At 35.7% G+C, this 23,242-nt stretch overlaps 1 protein-coding gene across 3 annotated transcripts in view; it reads right to left on the bottom strand.

Annotated features, from left to right (window-relative positions):
• SAMSN1 (SAM domain, SH3 domain and nuclear localization signals 1) overlaps window positions 1-23,242 on the bottom strand; it is a 419,971-nt gene that overhangs the window by 17,239 nt on the left and 379,490 nt on the right. For all 3 annotated transcript variants that reach the window (XM_064580112.1, XM_045902661.3, XM_045902662.3), the window contains 3 exons: window positions 11,021-11,092; window positions 6,530-6,679; window positions 1,987-2,116 (listed from right to left, as the gene is read on the bottom strand). In XM_064580112.1, coding sequence (XP_064436182.1) covers window positions 1,987-2,116; window positions 6,530-6,679; window positions 11,021-11,092 — 352 coding nt within the window. The remainder of the gene's footprint in view (window positions 1-1,986; window positions 2,117-6,529; window positions 6,680-11,020; window positions 11,093-23,242) is intronic.

Genomic DNA, 23,242 nt, shown 5'->3' with positions numbered 1-23,242 from the left:
ATACTTACCACAATGTAGCTAGAATGCTCTCCCAAACATCCTCTTATGTGCCAAAAGCCATTTTGAAACAACATCTCTATGCATAAAAGGTAGCACTTTTGCTTGTTGTGTGAATGTGAAGGAAAGAGAAAGTGTGTTCCAGTGTCTATATTCCCAAGTGGTTCTAAACTTTCTAAAGTGGGCTTTTAAAATTGCTCCAAATCCTTGTTCTCTGGTCCTTTTCCCTTCTGAGTTTGAACCTCAAGGGAAAAAAAGAAAAAAGATTCCATTTTTGCTGCCTGCAGGATGGGGGCAAGAATGGTTCCCAGGGGAAGTAACTCTCGGTTTCTCCACCACTCTCAACACTCTCCACTACTTTCACTGTCTCCTTCAGTGTGGCCTTTCAGTGCTCTGTTCAAAGACAAAACAGCCCTGGTTTCTCTACTATTTTTCAAATAATTATGGAAATAAGGTAGAGAACCTTAGAGATGTTCTATATTGAATATGAACCGTTGTAAGAAAGGGTGAGTTGCATGTAACTAAGAAACTAAGTTGTGTATGACAATAGCTAAGTGGGCCACCATCTCCTTACACCTTCCCTTCCATGGCCACCCCTGGCACTGGCTTTTCGTGGTACATTCCAGTTAGTAAAATTCTACCCACATTCAGCATTACAATTGAGAATTTTAAAACTTCCAGCAGAAGTGAATAGTTATGAAATCTGAATTTCACACATGCAAAAATATATCCTTCAAATGTTTCTACATTAGTTTTTTTTTTTTCCACAAAATAACTCTTCTTCAGCCAATAGGAAAAGTAGGTCTTTGAGATCTCTCTTCAAATAACAGAAGCAGTTGATTAAAAAGGAAATGGAAAATAAACCTTGCAAAAAAAGAAAACATTTAAAAGCCCTGAAAAGATCAGAGGGATGAATAACAGTGTACACATAAAAAAGTTATAAGGTGCCCTGTAGTTTCATTCAAATACTGTAGCAGGCTATGTGACTGAAACCTGAACGACTTCCCTCTTGGAAACAATGATTTTAGAAAATCCTTGTTGAATGCATGCTGCTTCCTTTCTGTCACCCAGTGATATTCCTTCTATTTAGTATTTACATTTGTATTTCATTCTTGACTCACTAATGCTGGATGGACACCGAAAAAGTAAATGTGGGAATTGATGCATACGTCCTGCTCTTTTCAGAATACTTCAGGCAAAAAAGAACCGAAAGGAAGGAAAAAGTGAGGACAGGAGAAGGGAAAAAAAGAGAAGAAAGAAAGAAAGGAAAGGAGGGAGAGAAGAAAGGAAGAGGAGAAGGAAGGAAGGAAGAAAAGAAGGAGGAAAAAAGGAAAGGAAGGAGAAAGGGAGGGAAGGAAGAAGAGACAGAACAGGATTTCATTTATCTGAACACGTCAAGTCATTTTAAAAATTTTGACTCAAGATAATGCTAGTTCTCCTAAGCAAACATTTTTATTTTAGAGATGCAGATTTTAGTCACCCAACATGATCTTTTTGAGGCATATCCCCAAGAGTTCTGCCAACTACAGTGTTAAAAGTTTCAAAATAATACATAATTCTGTCGAATATATTGTGTATCATTTTAAACACCAGCAGCTCTATGGATTCAGCAATCCTACATTTTCACTATTTCTCTTATCATGTAGCTGGAAACTTTTTGCTAATTTGATAAGCCCCAGAGAAGCCAATCTGTTGTTGGTTTTCATTTGAATTTGTTTCTCTCTCTTTTTTTTTTTAATTCCAGTATTATTAACATAACAGTGTTCTATCAGTTTCAGGTGTACAGTATAGTGATTCAACACTTCAGTACATTTACACAGTGCTCATCATGATAAGTGTACTCTTCAGTCTCCATCACCTATTTCACCCATCCCCCATCCACCTCCCCTCTGGTAACCATCAAGTTTGTTCTCTATAGTTAAAAATCTGCTGTTTTTAATTAGCTGAGCCCTCCCAGGAAGGATCTTGTCCCTTATTCTATAGGCTTACTTGATGAACTCCGCCCACTGTAGAGACTATCCATGGAGTCACTGGCTTTGAGGGAGACCTTCTCTGTGTGAGATCCAATCATTGGGTCACTGTTCCGATATGGGAGGGCACCCTCTCCAACTTCCTCATCCTTCAGAAAAAACATATCAGAGGTTAAGTGCAGAGAACTGATTTCCATGGAGATATCCACTTGATTTAACAAACAAGACATGTTTTAGTAATAAAATACTTAGGAATACATCAGCATAAAATATGAGGGTCATTAATCTTTAGTTCAATTTCGAGCAAAACACGTTATACTTGGAAAAATTCTTTAGATGAAACATTCCACATTATGGAATTCAAATGAAATTATAATAATTCATTTTGTAAATTAGTATGAATATCATATTGAGGCTACTTAATCAGAAATGTTAGATTTATTAACATCTATGCTTTATCTGTTAAAGCACTTTTATTTCTTCATGTTCTCCTTATCATCTATTTACCACCATTACTAATCCTTTGAGATCTGATATTACAAGTTTAAATTCTACAGAGTTGTTTCATGTCAGTTATTGCGCCCTATCAGATCACTAGATGTGAATAAAACATGCACATTTTGCAATTCTAAAGTGAAGCTTATCTAAGAAGCTTTACAAATCGTCATACCGAGCTTGCACACCTAGTCAAGTGTAAAGCAAATCCTGCATAAAATTCGGAAAGACAGACAATTTCAAAACAGATTACATCTGCTTGAAAACATCTCAAATGTCTTCCATATTTAGATAGTTTGGACAAAACCTATAAATTTCTTAATATTCATCAAAATGTAATTCAATATTCCTCATTTATGAGCATTTCTAAACATCGATAAAACTTCAGAATACATATATGATATATACTCAGTTTGATTCTCTGCTTATACCCTTTCCTTTATTTATTTGTTCAGTCATTCAACACAAATTTAGAGAACACCTTGTAAGGACCTGGCACTGTTTTTGGGAACTGGGGATACCATAGTAAACAAGATAACACGGTCCCTGCTCTAATGAGATACGTTTTAGTGTGTTAGGGTTTGTGTGTGTGTGTGTGTGTTTGTGTTTAGTGTTTGGGGAGGTGTGTGTAAACAAAACGCAAAAGAAAATTTCAGGGAATAAGTGCTATGAAGGAAATAAAACAGTGATGTGAGAGGATTAGCTACTGGATTAGGGTTAGGGGAAGATTGGCTGATTTCGATGGAGTAGCCTCCAAAGACCTCCTCTGTAGGGTAATATATGCTCTGAATTCTTGACCTGAATGTTAAGATATAACTTGTATAAAGAATTGGAGGCAGTTTTCCAAGCAAAAAGAATAGCAAGAACAAAATAACTCAACTCAGAATTAGCTTGGGTTGTGAGCGGGAAGACCAGGCCAATGTAGCTGGAGCTGAGTGAGAGCAAAGAGAGTGTTAGAAAATGAGCTCAGAGAAGTACACTGGAGTCAGATCAGGAAGAGCTTTATAGACCAAGTGTAGTGGTCATGGAAATGTGTCACTCAGGTCTTTTGCTGTGAGACCCTTCTTTACTGACAGCCCCAGCCACTGAATTCACCATGGTGTCTGCATGGAGGCCATGCTCTCTGCCAGTGACTGAAACAGTGGGGGTACCATTTGAGTCCATTCTGGTGGGATACAGGGCTCCTCTGATGGAAAACTTTGGTTCAGGGACTATCTACCAGTCTGGCTAACACTTTCTTCCTCTCCTTTCACAGTGTCAGACTTGCACTGTTGTCTGAAGGCTTTCCCTATCCAGTTCTTCTTTCTCTATCCTTCACATTCATTTTCCCCAATAGTCTTTGGTGTGTCCATTGCTTTCTTAGGACCTGCTTCTCAGAGGACTGGAATGAACATACTATAGTAAGGGAAGGCATTGTGAAGGCATTATAAAATTTTAACCAAGGGGCATGATGTGTTCTGAATTCCACTTTAGAGCCTTCTGGCTTTTGTGTGGAGAATGGCTTTTATGGAGGAAAGAGTGGAAGAAAGATGACCAATTAGGTGGTTTTATGGCAGTCTAGGCAAGAGAAGTTGTTCTTGGTTGGTTGGTTGGTTGGTTGGTCTAAAGCAGGAATAGTTTACATAGAGAAATTAGGAGTTTTAGGTAAGATTTTGGAGTTTGAGCCAAGAGGAGGTGGTGATGAACTGGTGTGAAAAGTGAGAGAAAAAAGGAATTTGGAATGATTCTTGGGCTTTCTTCTTTCTTTACTTCCTTCCTTCCTACCTTACTTCTTCTCTTTCCTTTTCTTCTCTGTTCTGTTCTTTTCTCTTCTTTCCATCTAGAGTTATGGCAATGTTGTCTATTACTACTGGGAAGACTGGACAAGAAACATGTTTTTTGGTAGAGCATGGAGAATTAATAATTCAGTTTTGAATATATTGGGTTCCAGAAACCTATTGTACATATAAATGATGATATTGAATACGCAGTTGGTTGGGTTTTTTTTAACATATGTTTAGTTTAGGGTTTTTTTTTAAGTTTTTATTTATTTATTTGAGAGAGAGACAGCACAGAGGGAGAGGGAGAGGGAGAGGGAGAGGGAGAGGGAGAGGGAGAAGCAGGCTCCCGATGCAGAGATCCCAGGACCCTGAGATCATGACCTGAGCACCGACTGAGCCACCCAGGCACTCCCACAATTGGTTGTTTAAGTACAACAGATAAGATATCATAGCTAGAGATTAATTGCAGAAAAACAAAGTGATGAGACTAGATGAGATCACTGAGGGGGAGAGTAGACTGAGTAGAGCATCTAGGAATAAGCCTCAGAAGGACTCAATATTTAGAGAGACAGTCTTTCCAAAGCCAAGAAAGGAAACTGAGAAAGAAAGAAAGCCAGAAGAATGCTCAGTTAAAGAAACCAAGAAAAGAGAATGTTTCAAATGTATTGAAATCATCACTTGTGTCAAATACGGTTGAAAAGTAATGTAAGAAGTAAGAAAAGTGACCAGTAAATTCAGCCACACAGAGGTTAATATCAATTATGATTACTGTTTTAATGGATTATTGGGGACGGAAGTCCTACTGAAGTGGGCTAAAAAGAGAATGGACTAAGACTTACAGATCAATGTAACAGAATTGAGAGTCAGAAATAAACCCATATATAATTATGACCATGTATTTATTATCAGTAGATTTTCAACAAGGGTGCCAAGAAAAAACAACAGTAAAATAATTGTCCTCTGAACAAATTAGTGTTGTGACAACTTGGTATCCATATTCGAAAGAATGAAGATGGACTCCTACTACACCCCATAGAAAAATTAGTAGATCATACACCAAAATTTAAGAGCTCCAGCTGTAAACTCTTGGAAGAAAGCACAGGAGTAAATCTTTGTGAACTTAAGTTAAACAATAGTTTTTTAATTGCAATATTAAAAGTTAAATGACAAAAAAATGGACCAATTGAGCTATATCAAATTATAAACCTCTGTGCTGCAAATGATACCATCAAAAAAGTGAAAAAATAGTCCACAGAATGGGAGAAAATATATCATATTGCAAATCATGTATCTGATAAGGTACTTGCATCCAGGATATATTTTTAAAAAGCTTAAAAGTCAACAATAAAAAAACCCCAAATAACCCAATTAAAAAACGGGCAAAAGATTTGAGTAAACATTTTTTTTAATTTTTTTTTTAAAGATTTTATTTATTTATTTGACTGAAAGAGAGAGAGAGAGCACAAGCAGCGGGAACCTCAGGCAGAGGGAGAGAGAGAAGCATGCTCCCTGCTGAACAGGGAGCCCGACATGGGGCTCCGTCCTAGGATCCTGGGATCGTGACCTGAGCCGAAGGCAGACACTTACTCGACTGAGCCACCCAGGTGTCCCTGAGTAAACATTTCTTTAAAGAAGATATACAAATGGCTCATAAGAACACGACAAGATTCTCAGCATCATTAGTCATCAGGGAAGAGCATATCGAAGCCACATTGAAATTCCACTTCACACCCACCAGGAAGGCTAGCATCGAAAAGACAGTAACAAGTGTTGGCAAGCATGTGGAGAAATTGGAACCCTCACACATTGCTAGTGGAAATGTAAAATGATGCAACTGCTTTGGGAAGCAGGTTGCCAATCAAAATATCAGATAGTTACCATATACCCAAGAGAAACAAAAGAATATTTCCACACAAAAACTCATAAATATTTATGGCAGTATTATTTACAATAGCCAGAAAGTGAAAACAACTCAAATGTCTATCAACTGATGAAAGGAAAAATAAAATGTAGTTTATGTGTAAAATGGAATATTATTTGGCAATAAAAAGAAATGAAGTACTGATGTTTGTTACAACATATGACATAATCGTTCTTCATATACTACGTGTGTGATCTTTCTGAGCCTCCATTTCCTCTATTAACGTAGGAGTCATAATGGTTTTTTTCCATCTAACTTCTGAGGGAGAAAATAGATGTTGAAGTCCTTCCTAAAGGACCAAGTGATTCTCTATCTAGAAGAAGAATCTGTTGACTATTAAAAAAAAATTAATAGAAAAATACAAATGATTAGCAGAGTATACTTACCTTTTCCTCAGAAAGGGCTTTGATGTACTTTTTACCCACTTTTTTCTTCATTGTCCAGGAAATAGCTCTCATTTTTTTCCCTAAACCTCTTCCATTATTTGAAGTTTTATTTTGTTCTCCACTTTCATTTATGGGTTCCCCTTCATATACCTAGTTAGAATTGTTTACAAAAGACAGAATAATAAAGCAATAAAAATCATTGATCTGAAAACATTATTAAAGAGAAGATTTCAGATTTGTGGGTTTCCTATGTATTATGTTCAGCAGCCTCCAAAACTTCAATCTTAATATAATACATATTTTTAAAGTTGTCCAAGCCTGTTTACATGTGTTACAAACTCAGAAAATAAAACTTGCGGTATCGAAGGACCTGAGCTTCACACCTAAACATTTTTTTTAAAGAATTTTAGTTATCCCTTGAATAGCTGTACAGTAGAGCCACTTTAATTTTTCCCATTTTTTTAAAAGATTTTATTTATTGGGTGGGGGGAGGAGAGCGATAGAGCATGAGCAGGGGGAGAGGCAGAGGGAGAGGGAGAAGCAGGCTTCCCGCTGAGCAGGGGGCCTGATGCGGGGCTCGATCCCAGGACCCTGGGATCATGACCTGAGCTGAAGGCAGATGCTTAACCAGCTGAGCCACCCAGGCACCCCAGGTTTTCCCATTTTTGAGATGGGCAAAAGAGAATTAAATGACAGGCATAATGAGTGATTAAGTCTACATAGATGGAGATATTTTATTGGGGCCTTTAGAAAGGCTATAGCATGTATTCATGCTTAACGGGCATTAAAATATCCTCTTGATTCTTTAGAAATTGAAATAGTCATTTGTAAAAAAGTTTTGGAGTTAAGTAAATCTGAGAAAGTGCAATTTTTTCTTCTTGCAGGTGAGTATCCCATGCATATTTCCCACATTCTCAATCAATAGTAAATATGAAGTTGGTCTAGCCATTAGTATACAAATCTTCATGTAATTCATATGTAGTGTATTCTAAGTATTTAACATTATCTGATACTTTGTTTGATTAATTATTGCCTGCCCACTATGAGGTATGCTCCATGAGCCTAGAGATTTTATATTTTTTATTTATTCTGAACATCTAGAACACTTCCAGGAACATAACTGACACTTGATATTTTTTGAATAAGCAAAACTTCTCATGTAGAACTTTGGAGTGTTTTTTGTTTTTTTTTTTTTCTTGAAGGACCTATTGGGTTATATATCCTCAATATCTTAGATTTCAAGAAAGGACCCTTAAGGGTCATCTAGTCTAGCATTGCCCACCATTCTTGATGGGTGGACAGACAGATATTTCCTGAATATAAAAAAAATTAGGGGAAACTTCCCTTTAGTTAACTTGAATATCTAATTTGTATTTTTGTTATACTTAAGATTTATTTATTTATTTTAGAGAGGGAGAACATGCATGGGGGTAGGAGGTAGAGGAAGGAGGGAGGGAGTCTCAAGTAGATTCCCTGCAGGCCCAGCACGGGGCTGAATCTCACAAGCCTGAGATCTGACCTGAGCCGAAGTCAAGAGTTGGATGCTTAACTGACTAAGCCACCCAGGCTCTCCTTGAATATTTTAATAGGAAGGTTTAACCACATAGTTAACAAAATTATTAGTCAATATTATGTTTTACTTCATATCTTACCCCAAATTGCCTATGATAAATACGAATGGACAGCCTATTTAAGTCCTCATTGAACTTTAATTTCTACATTCAAGGTTATAAAAGGCAGATTCTTCGCTTAATTGAAAAGCCCTGAATAAAATATAACTTGAATTTTTTAAATTTAGCCTTTAAATTTTTAAAATTAGCCTTTTCTTTTCTCTTCTCTTTACTTAAGCTCTATCTTCACTGTAAAATTACAAACTAAAAACAAAACAAAACAACCCATAAAAAAACAAAAAAAAAGAAAGCATATTATTTTATGACTGTGTTAAATTACTGTTGCCTAAGCTTCAAGAAAGTATCACAAATATTTTTTAAATTATCACATATTTTACATAAATTATCACATATTATCACAAATTTTTTTAAAGATTTTTATTTATTTATTTGACAGAGAGAGAACACAAGCAGGGGGAGGGGCAGGCAGAGGGGAGGGAGAAGCAGGCTCCCCGCTGAGCAAGGAGCCCCATGTGGGGCTGGATCCCAGGTTGCTGAGATCATGACCTGAGCTGAAGGCAGAGGCTTAACCAACTGAGCCACCCAGGTGCCCCAGTATCACAAATATTTTTAGTTTTAGGTTTTTCTATTGTTTCTTACAGACGTTTCAAAGAAACTACCTCAGCATATTTTCAACTTTCACATTTTTCCATGCTGTTCTTTTTCATAGTCTGAATCACAAATTTATTAGATATTTATTTACAGTTGTTGTCATTGTTGCTTTTCTATCTGTCTCTCCCTCTATACTTTAGCCTTCATGAAGTAGGGATTTTCATCAATTGCAACAGTAATTTTTGAGTGCCTAATGGAAACACTGTCATAGAGTAGGTGCTTAAGAAATACCTGTTGAATGAATGAATGCTGAATTGCTGAAAAATGTGTGAACTACTTTTTCAGGGTCACTAAATTCTTTCACAAATTACTAAGCCACCATTACTCATCAATGAACCTGAATGAGTCTGAGCTACTTTTACAGGTTAACCCTAGAATTATAAACTAAACAGCAGATTCTACTGTGTAGAATCTACAATCTATGTGTGATTATGGGAAATTAAAGGTTTATATAAGATGTTAATTGAGAATGAAATTATATGGGGTTTCTCACTATATACATATATTGTCTTATTTAAAACTAAATAAATGTGGATAAACTATATAGCTATTTATAGGTTTATCCATAAGCATGTGTATATAAATAATATACATATATGTAAAGGGGATATATTATACACACACGCATATATGTGTACTAATGGATATATTTATAAAGTAATACTAAATGTCATTCTATTTTCATTTTTTTATTTAGAATATCCATTACTGAAATACCAATATTTAAAAATATTATAGATACATACACATAGGAATCTGAAAAGTATATTGAGAAATTAAATATAACAGGAAAAATTCCTTATAAAATAAACATACAATAATGAGAATGAATAATTAAGAAATACATAAGATCCAAAACCTATTGATCTAAAATGTATCACATGTGGAGTTGCTGAATCAGGTTTAATGATAAACATTATTTTTAATTTTCTCAGTATATATCCCTCTTCTCTACTGTTTGGTCAGTTGTTAAGCTTTTCATTAATCACATCACAGTTGGCCTGTCATTTGTGAGATAGTATAACAGAAATGCAAACTTGAAGTCAGACAAGATGTTGAGTTCTGCCTTTGTCATTTATCAACTGTGTAATTTAGAAGTACCTTTACTCAACGAAATATATTTCTTCATTGGTAAAATAATAATACTAATAGTTCCTATATTAGAGGTAGGAAAGTGTTTAGTGTTGTGCCTATATCATGATACGTGTTCAATTAAATGTAGATATTATTATTACCATGATTTTTATATAGACTTAATTTTATGGGAAGCTTTCCTTAAGCTGCATTTAAAGTGTTCATGGTTTGCAAATGTGGACATAATAGTCACCTGTGAAGCATAGCAATGCACATGGTAGAAGTGTTGAGTGCAATTGAGCAACCATATGCTCTCTTTGACAAATTTACAACTAAGCCATTTAATCATTAAATTAAAGCAATTACCATCTACAAAAAATTTAACATATATATTGTTTTATGGTGGAAATGCTCAGAAAATTTGGGATTATTTGTGTTCCATTACATTGTAACTCTCTCTCTTTTTTTTTAATACCATTGACTATATTCCCTATGCTGTTATTTTTGTTTTCTGTGACTTATTCATTCAATAACTGGAAGCCTGTATCATCCTGTCCCCCAACCCTCTCCTCTCTGGAAATCATCAGTTTGCTTTCTGTCTTTTAAAATTTTTTTATTAACATATAACGTATTACTTGTTTCAGGGGTACAGGTCTGTGATTCATCAGTCTTACACAATTCACAGCATTCACCATAGCACATACCCTCCCTGATATCTATCCCCCAGCCACCCCATCCCTCCCACCCCTCTCCACTCCAGCAACCCTCGGTTTGTTTCCTGAGATTAAGAGTCTCTTATGGTTTGTCTCCCTGTCTGGTTTCGTCTTGTTTCATTTTTCCCTCCCTTCCCCTATGATCCTCTGTCTTGTTTCTCAAATTCCTCCTATCTGTAACTCTCTTCTTAAGTTCATGTTCTGCTTTTCCTAATGTTAGGCTTCTTATAGAGCTTTTTACTTTTTACTTTTAATACCCAGCATGGTAACTAGGTACTAAGTAGTTCTTTGTTCATTTGTTACAAAAATATAGGCAAGACTGTGACTTCTAAATATACTTTACTTTGCAAAAGTGATATTGGCTTCATAATTTTTCCTAATGTGTTTGCATAACATTCATAAAATTGTAATAAAATACTAACCTCGGTTGAATCATCTGGTTTTGAAATGGAGTGATTCCGAAAATGATCAAAATTCCCAAAACTACTGCTGCGCTATAAAATAGGAAAGAGAAAGGAAAGGACATTTAGAATTTGTGACTTTCACTGATAAAATTGCTAAATAGATTAGATTATGGTTCAGTAGGCGTCAATATACTGCAAATATAGGATTAAAAAAGCTCTCTGGAATATCTAAAGGCAGTGAAAGTATAACTATTATTAACATTATAATATTTACAGTTGACAAAAATGCCTTCATACGTTTTATGTTACAGTGTTAAGAACCTTGAAGAAAATCTATTAAATTGTTTTCAATTTATAGTGTTACTTCTGCTCTTGGGAATGGCAGCTGAAGAATCTATGAATTCTAAGCTGAGCCTTCTTGAAGTGAGCTAGCCACAAACTAATTTCCATGACAGAATGACATGTATTACTAACCAGCCAACTAATAAACAAATAACAACAACAAAACAAACAAAAACATGAGTAGATCCACCAGTATGCCTCATAAAGATCGTATTTGTCAAAAAACCAAAATGAATACAAATGCATTTATCATTGATAACTTGATAATTTGAGACTCTCTACTTGGTGTCAGAAAGAGAAGGCGTACACGCAGAGCTAGGAATAAACTGAAAGCAGCATTTAGGCATGCCAGTCGGAGGTTGAAAGTAAAACCGAATTTGTCCACATTTCGCATGGGATTACAATGAGACCTCTGGGTCAATTTCATTCACTGGTTTTGAGAAAAAGCTCAGTATGTTAATAGAAGACTTGTTCCCTCGGATACTTTTTGCCTACAAAGCTAAATTTTTATTCTTATGTAACTCATTCTAAGCAGGTAATTATAAATAATTCTTCATATGTTACAAAGTAAATGATTCCCCTAAATACAGTTGCAACAATCTTTAGAGTCATAGAGTCAAAAAATGGATATTTCTTCACTAATTTTATACATTGTTTGGAATGGTGGATATCGTGATGTTGTGTCCTTTATGCACCCATAAATCCTAAGAATATGTTCTGTCTCAAGAACTTAATTTCGTTCCAAGCTTATAATATTTTCAGAATAAGCTGCTGGTACGGAAAAATCACCTGGTCATTTGAAAAGTTAACAATGGGAGCCAGTAATTTATAAAACCGTGTCTTGTCCTTTGAGAAGTCACAGCCCAGTTTAGTACAAGTCAGCTTGGAAGGCTCGTTGTTCTTCCAAGCACTCTTAGACTCATGTTTCCCCACCAGCTATCTTTAAAACTCCTTGTTTCCCTTTTAAATGAGCCGAAATAAAAAGATCCTGATGTGTGACAAGAGGTGAGCTTGATAGACAGTGTGATACGTGACACCGCCCCAAGGACGGTGGCTGTGATAGACACGATTAACGCCTTTTGCTGACTCGCCACCCCGGCCGAACGAGCCCTTCAGCTTGTGGCAAGAAGCGCGAGAGAGAAGGGCTGAAACCGAGACCCACGCTGGAAAATACGAAGTCTTCTCATGCAGGGCTTACTAACCTAGAATGACTTCCCAGAGCATTAATCACTTCTGCTTGCCTAGTAGGCATTTCCGTGAGGCTACCATTGCCCAGGGATCACAAAAGGGAATTGAGTGTGGTGTTGTCCTGCTTATAAACAATCTGAACACAGGGAAATCTGTTACTCTTTTATATGCTTGAAACATTCTGATGGCCTATTGGAACCTTTGCCTAGGGCAATTTTGCAGCCTGCATCCAGCCTGCGTCCTGTTAAATATTAATGAGGGTTACAGCATGATTTCCACCACTGGATAATGGGTCCTGTTGCCCAGGAGGGCACAGAATAGGCTCACTTCAGCATTTCTCAACACTATCTTCTGCCATTAAGTAATCAATAGTCACCACCTTTTAAAATTAATTCTCCCCTCATTATATCAATAAAGAGAAGCAGATTTGGAAGTAGTGGTTTAAGAAGTCTTTAGACTATTACTTTGGGTTTTGTCAGTCATCTCATTGTGAATCACTCAATAGCTTTAAACCAAAGGAGTATAATTATCAATCCATGATAAGACACCATTAAGAAGCAAATCTAAGTATTTAAAATGATGTTTTTAAAATTTCATTATTCTCTAGTCTAAAAGTTAGTGACTTTCTGAGATGGTTTCATAATGTATAGGTTATGGCTTATGATGAAAAGGGCTAATGTCTACTGTGAGGTATGCACAACGAACAAATTTATAATTTCTACTCCTATTAAGTTTCCAATGAAAAGGTGAGTCATGTGGAAGCAAGCTGGCTTCCTAGATAATAGTCCTTTATAAATGCGAATCTGTTTGAATATCAATAATTTTGCATTGTATAATCATAATGGATTAGATTTAGCAAATATTATCTGTTACAGAAGCTCCCATCAAGACAGAGCTGTTATATAAATGAATAGCTATCAATGGGAAGAGTAACTTAAATAAAAATGCAATTAGTATTTTTGCTAATTCTTTGTATCTGTTGACATTAGATCATATTTAGTCTTTAATTCCACTCTCTCTATATTTATACAGTCTTTCCTTGTGCAATTAGATACGCATTTGTAAAATAGCACAACATTTGTGGAGGGTAATTCGGCAAAACTAGTAAAATTGTATATGTATTTGCCCTTTGACCCAACAATTCCATTCCTACACATCTATACCAAAGACACACACTTGACTATAAACTGACTTACACATCCACATTCATTATAAAACTTCTATATTATTAAAAAGCTAAAAACCCTAATGTCCACTGAGAGGGGACTGATTGAATAATGTGTGGTAAATCCAAACAGTGAAACTGTGTAACTATAAAAAGTTGAAAGATAACTCTTTATACTTCTATGGAATGATCTCCAGGATACTGTGTAAGTAGATGTGTGTAGAGAAAAATGTACATAGTAGGATGCCGTTTATCTAAGGGTGGCAATAGATGTTTGTGTTTTAATACAGGCGAAAACATGTTTTCTTTCTTAGAAAATGGGGCAAAATGAACAAAGTGAAAAAGGAGAGGAAACAGACTTTGACTATACCTCGTTTTGTAGAGTTCACTTTAAAATCATGTAACTTTTACTTATTTTTAACAGAACTAAATAAAAATAAAAACAATCCCTAAAAATTCTAAATAAAAACAAAACAAATGAACCTAATTCTATATTGAATTGGTGGTTTAGAGAGGGGAATTACTTTAAGTGATTTTTAAGAACAATAATTTGACCGTCCAGAGAATAAAAAACAAGGACAAATTTTAACCTGTTTTCAGTAATCCTATTGTTATTAATAATATTGGTATACATAAATACATATGTTGAGGGACAGTGAAAATAAGTATTGGTCATGGCATAAAGCAAGTAGTCTTTCAAAGACTACTAGGCCCATGTCAAAACAACACAGGGGCCACATTGAAACTGTTCTCACTGGGGTAGATTGTATCCAAAGATGGGATAATTTTCATATCAATAAAAATAATAAGTGAATATTGAAATACATCTAATATATCAAAAGTTCGTGAGTTCATAATGATACCAAAAGGAAAAAAAAATCAGTGATCGCCTTTGGAAACATTACAGTTATATTATGAAAACTGGCAAATAAAAGACTTAAGCATTTAATGTACTCTTCTTTTATGAAATATATTTCAGAGTAGATAGTTAATGAGGAAAAGTGATCTTTCTCTGTGTGTGTGTGTATTCAAGCTAATCAATTAGGAATGATGAAATGACAAGGTGACTGTTTCATAAACCCCTGATGGCAATCAAGGATCTCAGCGATGATCCCTGATGACTACTAGAATTACAAAGAGACAGCTAGAATATGTGCTTCATAGTAGCAGCACCTAACACCACCAGTGAAGTATTCTTAGAAAAATTAACACCAGACTTCTGTATCTAACTACCAGATTATAGGAAATACAGGGACGAAGGAACATTTTAAATGACACCAGAAGGATGCAATCAGAAAAAGCTAGACAGTGAGAAAATCTACAGGACAAATAACCTGGTTTCTTCAACTAATCAATAGAAAGAGGGAAAGTCTAGATTAATAACCTCTAAGAGTTGTCTAACCAAATAACAACCCATGGATCTTGTTTAGATAGAGATCAAAGAAACCATTGTAACAAAAGCAGCCAGAACACAACTGAGGGATTTTTTAAATAACTAGCTGATGATACTGAGGAAGTACTGTTATTTTTCACTTGTAATTCAGGATAGCCTAGTGAGGGGCAGCAAGTGTGTGGGCATAAAGAGAAACATGACTGGCCATTATTTAATGGTTAACTGGGTGATGGATACATGAGGTGAATTGTACTATTCTGTTATTGCATTTGCTTAAAGTTTCCCATAGTAAAATGTTCGGCTAAAAGAAAAAAAAAGAGAGAGAAACGTACCTAAATAATAGCAAAAAATAAGAGTTAATCATGTGCAGGGGCTGGGAGGTACATGGGAAAACTACTTTCCTCTTAATTTTGCTGTGAATCTAAAACTGTCTAGTCTTTAAAAAAAAAGTTAATGGTTACACAACTTTCTAAGGAACCAAATATCATTAATATTGCTTACATCATAGTTGTTTGGAAGTACAGACATATTTAAGGAGAAGATAAAGTTCTGCTTTCCAAGTTTATTTTAGAACAACCAACTTTCTAATACAGATGCACGTTATTAGATTGCGTTTTGAAGACTCTCTGCAATTACACGGTACAGATTACTTTCTTCCACTTAGTCTACTTGGCTTCCACAATAAAAAGGCTGAATAGTGTCATATGGGGTGTTTGAACACATCTGTGTGTGTCCCTACACAATGCAATGAATAATATAAAAGAACATAAGAGGACATTTTTTTGTTACATTTTTTTCCTCTAGTTTTGTATAACAATTCTAATTATTACGGAATGTCATGTTATGATATAAAGCTGACAGTGTTCTTAGAAATGATCTAGTCCTTTTCAGTGAGGAAATTTACAGGAACCAGAACTTGAAAAAATAAACTTTTTTTTTCAGTTCTCCACCCTGATGTACGCTGAACTCCGCCATCCCATTCCAAAGTTTCAATCAGTTGTCTTCTATTTTCAAAGAAACTTGCTATCTGAGCAGGATGGAAATTTGGAAAGTTTTCTTGATTGAACGAACGGAACTGAATTGGATTCTTAGAACAACGGCCAGCCTAAATTTATCAACATGAAGGACAACTGAGGATCTCTTTTTGGAAACGTGAATCAACCTTTTGACCAAAACCAAGACAACTAGACCCTTATTTTCATTTCTTAACCAGCCATCAACTTTTGGGGTCTTCAAGTAAAATCTTATCTCCAGCATGACTGGTAAGGCCCTGGTGGAAAAGTTTCACAGTCTATTTCAAAGAAAAAATTTACATATCTGAGTCAGACATCCGCAGTATTTTGAAATACACTGGCAAATTAAAGATTACACCCTCTCTGCCAGTGAGTTCTCACATCTTCTAAATACTGCACATAGAGCGATGGTTAGTAATATGCTCTTGAAGATCAGAATTGTTTCAGCATGCACTTGTATGAATATTCTATAATAATAGTATGCTAAATGTCATTAGCTAGTCAGGCTTTATCCAAAGGCATTCAAGGATTTAATTGTTCTAACTTAACTCAGGTGCTGAGATCTTTTGATGAGTGTGAAACAAATTTAACTCACTTAAAATAACCTGTTAGGATTGCTTCAGTGTTAAATAATGACACTATCATATGGTGTCAATGAAGGATGGTTGTGTGTCGGGGTTGAAGAGTAAAAGACAACTGGAGCTGTGAGACATAACCTTCAACAACATTTCCACCCCGAGTAAAGGCCACCCGATGCTCAAACATACAGTAGTGCTCTAAATATTGTTAATGTAGAGCTGGACTCTTAGGACAAAAGTTAGTTCACTTGATCTCTCTGGTTCAGTATCTTTTCTGGCAACTGCAAAATATCTAAAGGAAGTGCAGATTCTGATTCCACGCTGGTGTTTGAAAGTTGTGTCAAAATTTCCACGTGAAAGCTTTCCTCTCAGAAGTTGATGTGCCCCTAGAGATGTTTTTGTGCAAATTGAAACTGCCTCAAAAGAAACTAGATCTAAAAAAAAAAAAATCAATGCAAAATGATCCATAACCTATAAAAGTGGTTATTCATATCAGCCTGTTTAATGTAACAAAACAAGTTTTGTGAGTAAAAAAGACTTGGATATTTAAAATTCTCAGTTGCGCCTCTGCATGATTTATTATTACTGTATGTCATGATTTACATTATATCCATAGATTGTAAGTCAGGCTGCAGTTTTAAGAATTGAATAGAAATTAGGATATTCTATTTTAGTTGAAAAGAGGTTTTAAAATAAATAATACTGATATGTCTCAAATATCTTGTTTTCAGGTAAAAAGCCTAATGTGGCAAAAGTTCAGTCACTTGATATCACCGATTCCTACAAAATCCTACAGAATAAAAAGGAGATGAAAAACTTCAAAAAATGTGACCACGATCAGGCTACTCTGAACTGCTCAGCTTCTTATCTTCCTGATTTTAAAACTTCTGCTTGGCCCGCTCACTCCTAGACTATTGTTATAGCTCGTGGTCTATTCCTTCTTTCTCTTTGACTACTAAATGGTCCCTCTTGATCCTCCCGGAATTGCTTCATTAAACCACTGCTTCCTTGAAATCTTCAAGAATTTCTCCAGGGAACCCATGTTCATAGCTGCTCTAGCCCTCAGTGGCTTCTCTGCCTGCTTTCATGCTGGAAGGCAGATGTGCCAACCAAAGGCTCTCACTGCTTATATCCACTTGCCCCTGAGCAGCTGCTTTGATTATGCCTTCTGAGCCATCCACCTGCACTCTTGGAAATCTGTGTTTGCTCACTTTGGGGAGTTTGGACACATATGCAAAATGCAGGATACCCCTCATGCATTCTTTCAGCCTCCACATCTGCTCAATTTTTTCTTGAAATCTCTGTTGTAGGCATTTATTTTCATTACTGCTAGTCACATATATGCTTATAGCCTCATTCCTGAGCCAATTGCTAACATTTAGCTTCTTAGTCCCTAAACTCTTGCCTTTCCAGTCATCTAACATCACACCATTGAACGAATTTTCCAAAAATACCACTTCTTATCATTTCGTTCCTCTCAAAATGTAAAGTTTGCTCCGCATTGTTAGGATGGTTACTGAGGATTTGTTCCATGTCAAGTGATCTATCTATGATTATATTACCCTCTGAGCTAGGTATTGATTTCTCCAGTTTACAGATTAGGAAAACGGAGGCTCAGAGAGTTTAAGTAGCTCTTCCTTAGTGAAATAAAGCTCAAACTCAGCATGCTGCACTTCATGATTCCCCATGGTATCAGGTAATGGTAGTCAGTCTGATTTGGCAGAACTTCTGGCAATTCTTGCTGGTCAGAATGGACACATTCACTTATGCTTCTAAGCTGTTGCTCATGCTGTTTTTTTGGTTTCTGTTCGTTTGTTTTCCAAGAAATGTCCTTCCTCTTTTTTCCCACCTACTCATATCCAGTCCATTCTTCAAGGGCAGGATCCAGTCCCATCTTCCCTATGAGATCACACGCCAATGCCTCCCCAGTTTAGCACACACTCTTGCTCATGTTCTTAAGTGCTAGAGTACCTATGTAGAAAAATCCTACAGTTGTGAGGCTTGGGAATACCACAGCAGATGACAAATCACACATTCCTCTTCAAGTTAAATGTCCAAAAGCCATATATTTCATGGTTAACACAAAAGCAAATTATAATTCGATCATGTTATAGCCAAGGAAGATAATTTGCTGATGTCTAATTAAAGACTATAAGGTGTTGCATTATGCAATTCGACATAAATATATTAAGTGGCTTCTGTGGCTAAACTTTATGCTTGGGGTCAAGCTGTCTGTATGAATAAGACAAGAATCTATCCTGGAGGAATTTGCGCTCTATTGGTGCCATCAACCAAATAACTTCAATCCCTAAGAGCTAAATAGAACCATATTCAAATGAATGGTATACAAATACAGAAGCAGTTCCTAAAGCAGATTATATTTATTCACAAAATAAATGAACTTAATAATGTATAATAGATGTCAACTTGGAAATTTATATTCATCCATTTATGAATACTTATTTGCACTGACTACTTAGTACATTAAAGGCATTTTGTGTATACACGTCTTTATTATTTATAGTCAGTCTAAAGAAAGAGACATTAAAATGATGAGAAAATTTTAAATCAGCTGAAATCAGTATAGTTTGAATTTGCCTCAAAAATTATTTACCCTGAGAGATTATATAGTTGTTAACTGAGGGATTCTTTAGAAATCTCCAGACCCAAAGATGGTGATTGCTAAAACGATGACAAAATAACAAAAAGGTGATGGCCCACACACTGTATATTAAATGGAAAACTGGATAGCAAAAATGCCACAACCAAATATAGATGATTCAAATTTCCAGTTGTAAAAATATGCATTATCCTTCCATAATCTAGAAATTGGCTTTCTATTGTGTGCATATTAGATTTCTCCTACTTAAACCAAGTATTAAATATTTTAATTGTTGACACGTAATTATCAACTATTTCCATCCTATAGCTAAGCTTCAAAAACAAATAATCTTGCAAATAAACTGTATACATAATACATTTATAAATAACTGTATAAATAATCCTCCTGGATAGGTTATGGCTAAGAAAAGAGGATAATAGTGAATATGATGGTAAAAGAAGGCAACAGTTATTTAGGAGAAGAAGAATTTTCTTTTCTCTTTCTTTTTTTTTTAAAGTGGGCTCCAGGCCCAATGTGGGGCTTGAACTCCTGCTCCACCGACTGAGCCAGCCAGGCGCCCCAGGAGAAGAATTTTCATTGTTGTTGTTTTTGTTTGTTTTTTTAAGTAGGCTCCCCATTGGGGCCTGAACTCAACCCTGAGATCAAGACCTGAGCTGAGATCAAGAGTTGGATGCTTAACCAAAGGAGCCACCCAGGTGTCTTGGAGAAGAATAATTTTTCAAGTACTAAATGTAACAGGCCTTCATGTTTTGAGCATAATCTTAAGTATCAAAATTCTTGTTTTCTTAACAAATGCCTCTTCCTCTATTCTACCTTTTCATGAACTTAGACTTAGTTTTTTTTCCCCCTTTTCAATAATCAGAGGAAAAGGCTTGGAAATGCTTCATTAGCTGACACATACCAAGAATGTAGTTTTAAGTCTGTCAAGATACTTTTGAACATACTTATTAGTTGAATGTTGACTAAACTTTAGGTCCCTGAACAATTTCCTAACATATTTACCCATCAAATGTTTATACCACTAAACCCAGTTACTCCAGTTTAAAAAATAAAATCATCACAAAGAAGCAAATATTCATTGTTTTGAAATCAGGTTTAAATAAATAAAGGAGTGGAAATTAAGCTGGGAAAAGAGAGTCCATTGAATAAACGTTCCCCTCAAATTCTCTGGAACAAAAACTCAGTCACTTCCATTAGTCTTAAATGTCCTCTGCATTCACATGGCCTCCGGGTACATAATAACCTTTCTAAAGTTCTCCTCAAGGGATATTTTAGTCATGCAGTGATCTCCTTGAACACAAGTAATGACAAACAATAAGCTAATTCTCAAAAAGTTTTTTTTAAGTCATTTTTACTACTTTTAAATGAGTGTGTTTGATGCATGATTTTGGTCCCCCTGATTAATGGTCACCGCCAGCCCAGCTTCTGGAGTTGTAATGTTTCCGTGAGCTTCCCTCCAGCAGAGCTCGACCATTAATCCAGTGGCATACGTCAGCTCAGCAGAGCAAGGTCACTCCTCTGCTTCAAGGGGAACCTTGTTAGAAATAATAAAAGTGACAGAAAGTTCTTTTTTGCATGCTTTATGCCACCTGAGGTTGAGTGCTGCAGTTAATATCATAAAGCTTATAAACATTCCCATCTCAGGCAGCACCCGCGGCCACTCTGGTTAGGAATTTAAACGTTTTTTTCCTTAGTAAGAACAGACATGTTTATGTGGGGCAAATATACAGTATGTAATCCCAAACAAGGAAAGAATGGCTGGAAAAAAATAGTTGAAAGTTCATGCTAGGATATTTGGAAGAGATGTTTGGGTTCTGTAACTTCCTTCTGATCAGTTACATTCTCCTTATGGCAAATCTGGATTTGGCTCTATAAATATTTCATTATATTGAGGGGTTAATAGTGATGTTGAAATGTAACAGTAGGTAGAAATGAATTCCATTGATGATAATTCTTAAACTTAGAATGTCTGACAAGACTGTTTATCTTGGAAGGAATTTTCCTTTAAAATTACAAATCTACTATAATTATTTGTTTTATAGGTAGTGGCTGCTTTAAAACTGAGAAATAATTTTAGTAAGATATTCTTAATCTTAAAGTAACTTGAAACGTAGATGGCCTAACTTAGAAGATGATTGGTTGTATAATAACTAGCAATATAAAGAATATATACCCATAAGCATTATAAAGTTTATATATTTAATTACTCATTTTGTTACTTTTACTTAATTAAAAAATAATCAAAGTTGCATAGCTGTAACCATGTGAAATATTCAGAAAATAATTTAAACCAAATATCCAGATTAATGCCTAGACATATCACTATGTGTATTATAAAATAGAATTTGCTACAAGGTAAATCTGCCTTAAATCTACTTCAGGAATTTAAATTATTTAAATTATTAAAAACACAGAAAGGAGACTTCATTATTTATATTTAGTTGTGTTCATTGTATGTATGTAGAGAAAAGGTGGGGCCAGGTGGTAACTCAGGCTTATCCGTTCTAGGAAACCAGTTCCTTGGCCAGGTCTCCATGTCCAATGCCAAGCTCTCACTTCATCAGGTCCAGAAACTTTATTTTTTAAGCTTTCTGAAATAAACAATCTCTGAAGGACTGACTCATAAAGTAATGTAATAAGATACCAAAAATGGCAATGGCAAGTATTGGTTAGGTATGAGAAATTCAACTGTCAAGAAGAATACATACTCTGGTTGACTTATCAAAGAATTTTTTTCCCCTGGAGGAAACACTATACGAGACAGAAGATCATTGTTGGAAGTTTGTTTCCTTACGTATAGTAAAGCTACAGTAACTAGGTGGTATCCAGGGCTAGAGACATGAAATTACATAGCCTGAATTACTTATCTTACTCAGTGAGCAAGTCCGCTGAGCCAAATGGAATATTTGCTTTGGTTGATCTATGTTGTTCTTCAGACACTGACACATTTCTACTCTTCAACTCTTTTTTGGGTTCTGGCAAAGCAAGCCGTTTTGCTATTTTTTTTTTTTTTTTTTACTCTTCAGACATATTAAATCACCATGTTTGATTATTGTTTTGTTTCATTACATTCTGATTCTAAGAATGGTTGCTTTGCTTTATGTGGGTGTTGCCCAGATCTTTGTCAGCAACCCATTTGTAAACTATGTCCTCGGGTAGAGTACTTTTTAGATGAGTAATATTATCCATTAGTCATTTCACACTCATTTTACACACATTGAGAAATCATGGCTGTTCTGTATGATAAATATTTTTGGCAGTAGCCAAAGTATAATAGGAAGCACATGGAGTCTGAAAGTCAGGCAGACTTGAGTTTAGTCCCCCTTGTTTCCCAACAAAAATTCCAGGGATGCAGATATGCATAAGGTACATCCCCTGTTCTTGATGGTAACTCTGGTTGGGAGGGCATATTGGAATAAACTGTATCATAAGAAACAATAGAGGTGTGGAACAGGCACTGTGAAAACAGGAGAGTGAGATTCTTAATGGACCATGTACTATGTGCTAGAAAATTTCCATATGGTAATTAACTAAATCCTCACATCAATCCTACATGGCATGCTCTCATACAGCCCTTCCTCAGATAAGCACACTGAGACTCAAAAGGGGTTTATAAAATGTTCAATGTCCTCTGGTGAGGAAATACCAAAATAGGACCTCAAGATCAAGTCTATATGACTTTAGTTCACATTCCCTACTGCTCTGCCAGGATGCCCTCTAAGACATTACCTTGGCCTAATTGGTGGAGGCTTTGTTGAGGGTTTAACAGTCCAGCTAGATAGGTGATTTTCATCTGTAGCCAGAAAGCCACTGGCCAAGGGGGCAGAGCAGGCACTTTACTTTTATTAATTTTCAAATGATTCTTAATAGAGGCCTAGTGGGATGTAGCAGAGGTAAGTTTGGATGGAAGGAAAGAACAAGGAAAAAGACTGGACAGT

Source organism: Mirounga angustirostris, unplaced genomic scaffold, assembly GCF_029215605.1.
Source record: "Mirounga angustirostris isolate CCGP_5_RB_7025 unplaced genomic scaffold, mMirAng1.0.hap1 SCAF_1, whole genome shotgun sequence".
NCBI lineage: Eukaryota > Metazoa > Chordata > Mammalia > Carnivora > Phocidae > Mirounga > Mirounga angustirostris.
Note: the sequence above shows the minus strand (reverse complement) of the source record. Positions and strands in the feature narration are given on the sequence as shown.